The sequence below is a fragment of the Sinocyclocheilus anshuiensis genome, unplaced genomic scaffold (assembly GCF_001515605.1).
Source record: "Sinocyclocheilus anshuiensis isolate Anshui unplaced genomic scaffold, SAMN03320099.WGS_v1.1 scaffold402, whole genome shotgun sequence".
In the NCBI taxonomy this organism is placed as follows: domain Eukaryota; kingdom Metazoa; phylum Chordata; class Actinopteri; order Cypriniformes; family Cyprinidae; genus Sinocyclocheilus; species Sinocyclocheilus anshuiensis.
This window is the reverse complement of record NW_015542375.1, coordinates 707,168-716,194: the sequence shown is the minus strand read 5'-3', so window position 1 is coordinate 716,194 and position 9,027 is coordinate 707,168. Positions and strand designations below refer to the sequence as shown.

The 9,027-nt window shown below is 36.1% G+C and overlaps 1 protein-coding gene across 1 annotated transcript in view; it reads right to left on the bottom strand.

Moving 5' to 3' along the window:
• Positions 1–9,027, bottom strand: part of LOC107692264 (eukaryotic translation initiation factor 4 gamma 1-like) — a 54,327-nt gene that overhangs the window by 36,067 nt on the left and 9,233 nt on the right. Inside the window, exons 5-9 of the mRNA XM_016491226.1 lie at positions 8,456–8,548; positions 5,485–6,772; positions 4,003–4,085; positions 3,527–3,722; positions 29–162 (exon numbers count right to left, since the gene is read on the bottom strand). Coding sequence (XP_016346712.1) covers positions 29–162; positions 3,527–3,722; positions 4,003–4,085; positions 5,485–6,772; positions 8,456–8,548 — 1,794 coding nt within the window. The remainder of the gene's footprint in view (positions 1–28; positions 163–3,526; positions 3,723–4,002; positions 4,086–5,484; positions 6,773–8,455; positions 8,549–9,027) is intronic.

Here is a 9,027-nt window from a genome sequence, read left to right as displayed (position 1 = left end):
TGTGTGTGTGTGTGTAAGCTTCAGCTACCTTATCCAGCACCACGTCTGAGATCTGCGGCAGACCCTCAGGTTTGTGCATGCTGGCGCTGATGAACTGGAAGCCGAGCAGAAACTCTCGGTCGTATTTCTTCTTCTCCTCGGGGCTCAGCGGTTTCCATTGTTCTGTGGGAAACAAGGACAGTTTTATTAGCGATTCTGTTTCCTCAACAAATGATAAAACCCAATCCATGATTATGCATATAATGCAATTTTTTTAATTGGACAGTTTATCAATCCTCATTTACCTTCTTTATACTGGTATTTCTGTTCGGTGGGTGAACTCGGGGTGGGACTCTCTGGTTTGATGTTTTCAGCATCAAGTTTATCTGTAAATACATGTAAATATTTTCAAAATATATACTGTATGTGTGTGTCTATATATACATAATAAATATACACAGTAAATATTCTGGATGCGATTAATTGTTGCCCAGCACTAGTATTATTTAATGCCTACATAGTTTTTTTTTTAATTAATTTTTATTTCAGTTTTAGTTCTTTTAGTACATCAAGTTAAATTAAACGGAAAATTTCGTTTTTTTATATTTTATTCTATTTTGTTTTTTTTTTTATTTAAAGTGACGAAAATGTTTATTTTTTTGGTTTTGTTTTAGTTACAATAATAACCTGCATATATAAAAGAATGCATATGTAAAAATACACTCCTGAACAAAATCTTAAGACCGGAGGAAACATTACAAGTATTTGCATTTCGCGCTGGTGGATCGTAACCAGGCTGTAAGTACTGCTTCAAAATGCCGAAAGAAGAAACAGGAGCAAGAGACAAAAAATAGAGAATAGGCAATTTATTGAAAACAAAAAAAAACAACAATTGCAATCACAATTTTTATGAGAAAAATATATTTTTTTTTATTGTTTTCAAATCTTGGTGAAAACTTCATATTTAGATTTTTTGACTCATCTAATTTCTCCAGTTTCTCTGTCCATAGAATATTTTTGTCTTTTTCACACACCTTGTTGGTTTCGTGAAGCTACCCAAGAATCACGTCATTAGAATTAATTGGCCTGACCAATATATCTGTCACTAATTTTTAACCATAATCTGTAACTGATTAATCGATCTGAATAATTACGTTACATAAGTCCAGCACCTTTGAAATGAATCAGATGCTCATTTACAGGGTGCTACGCTTACTCTTCTTTAATCTAAAAAAATTAAGGAGCACCTGATCAATAACAGAAATTAGCCTTCCCATTACAAAGTAATATTTGACTCCTTAACATGATTTACAGGGGCATTTTTTGTATTCTTTGTAATGCATTTTTTAAAAGTATGTCATATGTCAAATTCAAAAATCTATATTTATAAGCTTTTCCAAAATTTCTAATAAAAAAAAAAATAGAGTATGAACAGGTAGAATAAGAAGAATAAGTTATCAATCAAAAGAAATCAATATTAACAAAATTAGTTTCCGCTAAAAAGGTGGCACAGATGAACACAAAAGTGGCATGTAGGTAAATTTACAGACACTCAGAGGTGGCATGGGTGTTTAAAATTCATAATGTTGTGAGATTAAAGTTTTAAATATAGAACTATTGTTTGATTGAAATGATTTAAATAACATAAAAGATACTTTAAAAATCAAAATAAAACTGCCAGCAGGTGGCGGCAAATCACTGATTTGATCACTGAATCATTCATTCAATTGATTCGTTTGAACGGCTGATTCATTCAGGAACGAAGCAAGTGACTGTCTTTATGAATGAGTAGGTAATTTAATCATTGACTCACTAGATTCATTTAAAAACGCCGCTTTGTTTGCTTGGAGATCCGCAGCGGCTCGGCTGTGACTTTGTTTGAAACTATTTTCGTTGACGAAATCTTGGCAAAATCTGACAATATTGTTAAAGTCATACAATTTATGTCACTTAATAATAACTTTTGTTTATTGAACTGTTGTATTAATTTAATATCACATTTGCAAACTGCCTTAATAATCTTTAAAAGCTGTCACTCACTTCAGTTCATCGCGATCTCACAAAGTTGCGTTATAAACAATGAAGCTCTCAACACTGCATTTCTTATTTACACCCTGTCTACACTTTGTTTGTTATAACGAGAGGATTTGTGAGCTTGCATAACTCAGGAGTGAACAAAACTCCAGTATTTTGAGCAGTGAGTGGATTCTGATTAACATTGCATTCAAGGAATCAACATATGTGTGCGATACATTACTCAACGCTGCAAAAACAAATATGTAGAGGCCTGATTTACCTTCTTTATACTGGTATATCTGTTCGGTGGGTGAACTCGGGGTGGGACTCTGCGGTTTGATGTTTTCAGCATCAAGTTTATCTTCTTTCTCCTCCCACGTCTCATCCACGTCCTCTGCCGGGGGCGGGACCACGGGGGCGGGGCTCTCTGGCTCCGCCTTCACTGGGGGTGTGGCCTCTGGCTCAGGGGGTGTGGGCTTTAAAACAAGATAACGGGTCACTTTCATCTTAATCCTATGTAGATATATTTTAATTATCCCTCACTTTATCACACAGAATCGTTCCATACTAGAAGAAAGTCAAATCTGTAACATTATATGGCTTGAATTTTGTGAAATCTGTATTTTCAGAAAGTCTTGGATTCACAAAAAAAAAAATAGAGTATGAACAGGTAGAATAAGAAGAATAAGTTATCAATCAAAAGAAATCAATATTAACAAAATTAGTTTCCGCTAAAAAGGTGGCACAGATGAACACAAAAGTGGCATGTAGGTAAATTTACAGACACTCAGAGGTGGCATGGGTGTTTAAAATTCATAATGTTGTGAGATTAAAGTTTTAAATATAGAACTATTGTTTGATTGAAATGATTTAAATAACATAAAAGATACTTTAAAAATCAAAATAAAACTGCCAGCAGGTGGCGGCAAATCACTGATTTGATCACTGAATCATTCATTCAATTGATTCGTTTGAACGGCTGATTCATTCAGGAACGAAGCAAGTGACTGTCTTTATGAATGAGTAGGTAATTTAATCATTGACTCACTAGATTCATTTAAAAACGCCGCTTTGTTTGCTTGGAGATCCGCAGCGGCTCGGCTGTGACTTTGTTTGAAACTATTTTCGTTGACGAAATCTTGGCAAAATCTGACAATATTGTTAAAGTCATACAATTTATGTCACTTAATAATAACTTTTGTTTATTGAACTGTTGTATTAATTTAATATCACATTTGCAAACTGCCTTAATAATCTTTAAAAGCTGTCACTCACTTCAGTTCATCGCGATCTCACAAAGTTGCGTTATAAACAATGAAGCTCTCAACACTGCATTTCTTATTTACACCCTGTCTACACTTTGTTTGTTATAACGAGAGGATTTGTGAGCTTGCATAACTCAGGAATGAACAAAACTCCAGTATTTTGAGCAGTGAGTGGATTCTGATTAACATTGCATTCAAGGAATCAACATATGTGTGCGATACATTACTCAACGCTGCAAAAACAAATATGTAGAGGCCTGATTTACCTTCTTTATACTGGTATATCTGTTCGGTGGGTGAACTCGGGGTGGGACTCTGCGGTTTGATGTTTTCAGCATCAAGTTTATCTTCTTTCTCCTCCCACGTCTCATCCACGTCCTCTGCCGGGGGCGGGACCACGGGGGCGGGGCTCTCTGGCTCCGCCTTCACTGGGGGTGTGGCCTCTGGCTCAGGGGGTGTGGGCTTTAAAACAAGATAACGGGTCACTTTCATCTTAATCCTATGTAGATATATTTTAATTATCCCTCACTTTATCACACAGAATCGTTCCATACTAGAAGAAAGTCAAATCTGTAACATTATATGGCTTGAATTTTGTGAAATCTGTATTTTCAGAAAGTCTTGGATTCACATCGCTCACAGCAATTCCAGTAGCTTTGCATAAATTGTAAATGTACAGGCCTTGAACTACTTTATTATTGAACACAAAGAAACAGTTTCTGGCCTCAAACCGTTCACAGACCTCTTTAAAGGCATCAAGCAGATCTCCCGCCTCCTTCTTGTTCAGGTCTTTAATTTTTCTCTTTTTCTTTGGCACAGAAACCACTGCAAACACACAAACAGACTGAGCATGAAAATAAATGCACTATGAAATCAAACAGACATCAACAGCCTTCACTAGCCATGATATAAAACACAAAGAAGCTTCAGGCCAGAAACATACTCTTATGCAATTATGCAAACATTAACTGTTGGTTTACCATTTAGGCTTCATCCAAAATCACGTACTTCCCTACTATGTAGTAGGCGAAACAAAATAATATGTCTGAATTAACAGCATTCATAAAATACCATGCAAAAAGTCCCAAAATGACCCACTATTTTGCGGCGAGATTCTGAAGTGCACATCCAACAAACACTGTTGCCAAGGCAACATTTCAAATTTCTTGAAGTACTAAAGTTACTAAACCATAAACTAAAATAAAAATAAAGCTTAATAAAAATATTTAAAAAAAGACTATATAATAAAAATTAAAAAAAAAAATAAAAAAAAAAAAGTAAAAAAAAATTAAAAATATAAATAAATACTATAATCATATTTAAATAATACTAAATTACGTTACAAAACAATAATTTTTAGTTTACGCAAAGCACACTATAGCTCCCCTTGTGGCAACATACCAAGTACTTAGTGTTGCTGTTTTTAAATACAACTAAAAACTAAAACTACTGAAATCTGAAATAAAATATTAGATGAAAAACTATTAGACGAAACACACATTTTTTTTTGTTAGTTGCCAAAGGCAACATTTAAAATGGTTGCCTAAGTACTAAAGTTACTAAAACTGAAACTGAAATAGTAAAAAAAAAAAAAAAAAAAAATGTTATAATAAAATTACTAAAACTAAATTTAAAATAAAAACTGTAAAACAAATACATACAAAATAAATAAATAATCAAAATATTAATAAATACTTTAAGTGTGCATGAATAATACTAAAATTGCACCGGTACTATAATATGTTACAAAACATTAATTTTTAGTTTACACAATGCACACTATAGCTACCCTTGTGGCAACACCTCAGAAATGTAGTATGTTTAACTAAAACTGCTGAAATAAAATAGAAATATTACATGAAAAACTTCAAATTTACTTAATAATTTATTTCAGTTAGTTGCCATGGCAACATTTAAAAATTTTAAGTTGAAATACTAGTTAAAACAAACTGAAATAAAAATAAATCTAAATAAAAAAATTACTTCAATTTAAACTAAAAATTGGAAAATGAAAAAATAAAATAAAAATAAACTTAAAATATAATAGAATAAACTATAAAATATAAAATAGAAGTTAATTCAAAATAGTAATAAGTACTATAACTGTAAATGAACAAAACTGGCATGATGTACATTTTACAACATCTGGATTCACATACTAGCATACAAATGATAAAAATAGTAATAGTAGTATGCTAGTGTGCGATTGCCTTACGACTCATACCTTGCATAGAACTCTCAGAGGGAGTGGTCTGTGTAGTGGGCGTGTCCTCATGCCCTTCCATCGGAGGAGGCGTGGCTTTAGAAATGACCTCTGAAGGGGCAGTGGCTTCCTTGAAAAGTGGTTCGGGGGTTTCCTTGGCAGCGAGTGAAGGTGTTTCCTCGACGACAGGAGGAGTTTCGACAGGGGTCTCCTTGACACCATGCATTTCCTTGACAACAGCCTCCTGGGTGACCTGCGGATGGGTTTCCGCATCAACAGGTGTAGGTGTTTCCTTGGCAACCACAGGGACAGTCGCCTTGACGACAGGAGCAGGGGTCTCCTTGGCAACAGGAGCAGCCGTCTCCTTCACAACAGGAGTGGGTTTCTCCTTGACAACAGGAGCAGCCATCTCCTTGACGACAGGAGCGGGAGTCTCCTTGACGACAGGAGCAGCCGTCTCCTTGACGACAGGAGCGGGGGTCTCCTTGACGACAGGAGCAGCCGTCTCCTTGACGACAGGAGCGGGGGTTTCCTTGACGACAGGAGCAGCCGTCTCCTTGATGACAGGAGCGGGGGTCTCCTTGACGACAGGAGCAGCCGTCTCCTTGACGACAGGAGCGGGGGTCTCCTTGACGACAGGAGCAGCCGTCTCCTTGACAACAGGAGCAGCCGTCTCCTTGACAACAGGAGCAGCCGTCTCCTCGACAACAGGAGTGGGGGTCTCCTTGACAACAGGAGCAGCCGTCTCTTTGACGACAGGAGCGGGGGTCTCCTTGACAACCGGAGGAGTAGGCTCCTTGACAACAGGAGCTGGCACTTCCTTAACTGCAACGGGAGTCTCCTTGACAACCTGAGGAGGGATTTCTTTGACAGTCCTATCAGAAATATCGGCGGTATACGGCAGCGCTTCTTTCGCGACGTCCGGCTCGGCGATAGGACTGACGTCTCTGTGGGCGGAGCCTGCTGGGACGCCGTTGAACAGCTGGAGCTCTTCGGGCTGCACTATTGGTGATTCCAGCGAAGGCTCTGCCTGGGGGGCAGCGACAAGCAGCGTTACAGTCACAGGCCCCTCCTCTTTGCTTGTAGTGGGTGTGGCTTCAGCACCGTTCGAGGCGGGCGGTTCCACTACAGTGGGCGTTGTGTGGGTGTCGTCTGCAGGCGCTGAGGGCGGAGCATCTACCGTATCGCTTATCGGACTGGTAGGGGGCGGAGTCGGCAGGGCATCAGGTATCGGGCTTTCGCCTGGAGGGATGGGAAACTCCACTCTGGTTGTCATGGCGACTGCAGGTGTGGCATTGTCACCGTTGGGCTGTGTGCGATTTTTAAGCAAAAATGAAAATGTATTATTTGTAAAGTCATTTGGACTGAGTGCGTAAATGACAAAATGTAAATTTTTAATCTATGCAAAAATTATTTATAAATCATTTAAGTCAACATGAGAGTGATTACAGAAAAATGAAAATTATAAGTAATTTGGTCTGACTTGAGAGTGAGTAAATGATGACAAAACATTCATTTTAGTTTAGGAACTTTTTTTAAAAATTATTTGGACTGATGTGAGGAAGTGAGGAAAGGACAACAAAATGTTAATTTTTACTTTATGCAAAAATGAAAATTATTTCTAAGTAATTTGGACTGACATGACAGTAAATTATGAAAAAACATTGATTTTGAATGCAAAAAAAATAAAAAATATTAACAAGTCATTTAGACCAACATGAGAGTGAGTAAATAATGATGAAATGTTAATTTTTAGTTTACGCTAAAAAATCTGAAAAGTCAATTGAAAAAATGTATGAAAAACTCATTTAGACTGACAACATGAGAGTAAATAACAAAACATTTTTAGTTTATGCAAAAATTAAAATTATTGATAAATCATTAAAACCAACATGAGGGTGAGTTAATTAACAAAACATTAATTTTTAGTTAATGCAAAAATGAATTATTATTTATAAGTCATTTGGACTGACATGAGAGTGAGTAAATGATGAACAAATGTTAATTTTTAGTTTACGCAAAAATGAAAATTATTAAGTAATTTAGACTGACATGAGAGTAAATGATGACATTATTTTTTACTTTATGCAAAAATAAAAACTCATTTAGATTGACAACATGAGAGTAAATGACAAAACGTAAATTTTTAGCTTATGCAAAAACTAAAATCATTTATAAATCATGAAAACCAACATGAGAGTGAGTAAATTAACAAAACATTAATTTTTACCTTATGCAAAAATGGAAATTATTTACAAGTCATTTGCACCGACATGAGAGTGAGTACATGACGACAAAATGTTGATTTTTAGTTAATGCAATTAAAAAAAAACAATTATTATTTGCATTGACGTGAAAGTGAGAAAATGACAACAAAATGTTAATTTTTAGTTAATGCAAAAAAATTAAATTTAGTTAATGAAAATTATATGACGACAAAATGTTGATTTTTAGTTAATGCAATTAAAAAAAAAAATATATTATTTGGATTGACGTGAAAGTGAGAAAATGACAACAAAATGTTAATTTTTAGTTAATGCAAAAAAATTAAATTTAGTTAATGAAAATTATTAATAAGTAATTCAGACCAACATGAGAGTGAGTAAGTGACGAAACCTTTAATTTTTAGTTTATGCAAAATTAAAATTACTAATAAGTCATTTGGACCGACATGCGAGTGAGTAAATGATGATAAAGCATTATTTTTTACTTCATGCAAAAATTAAAAATTAATTTAGACTGACAAAATGAGAGTAAATGACAAAAAAAAAGTTGAAGTCATTTGAACTGGAATGAGAGTGAGTAAATAACAAATCATGTTAATTTTTAGTTTATGCAAAAATTTTAATTGTAAGTCATTTGGACTGACATGAGTGTGAGTAAATGATGACAAAACATTCACTTTTAAGTCATTTGGACTGACATGAGTGTGAGTAAATGATGACGAAGCGATGGTTTTCTTGGTTCAGCTGTTCAGGTGTGTGTTCATTACCTGTGGAGGCGTGGGAGTGGAGCCACTGCGACCTCCTGACATGATCTCTTCTGTGATGTCACGTCCTCCCTGATTAGGGTCTCTGATCCTGATCTAGAGAGAGACATTTAGCACACTTAACAGAAGAAATGAGAACATGGCTGAGAGAGAGAGACTTTAACATGCAGCACATGGAAAAGACTAAAGCACAAATAAGTCACGATATAAACAAGAGAAAAACAATATCAGCGAGTGATTTAACCCAAGAAGCATTTCTCAGTGCTGTGAGACAAAATATAGGCCCGGCTCATCCTGGGGCTGGAGTTTAAACTCAGCCTAACTCGGACGCACTAAAGTGGGCAGACTGCCTGGGCCGACGTGGGCCTCAAACTCTCTCTCTCATGTACAGGAGAGGAGGGAAGGAAAAACAGTGAGAGAGCGTTCGGCCTTGTGAAATGAGCACAGGAATGTGGAACGCCCACCACAGCGAACAGAGAGAGAGAGAGACAGCGAGAGAAAAACACACACAGAGAGACACAGAGAGAGAGAGAGAGAGAGAGAGAGAGAGAGAGAGAGAGAGAGAGAGAGAGCGC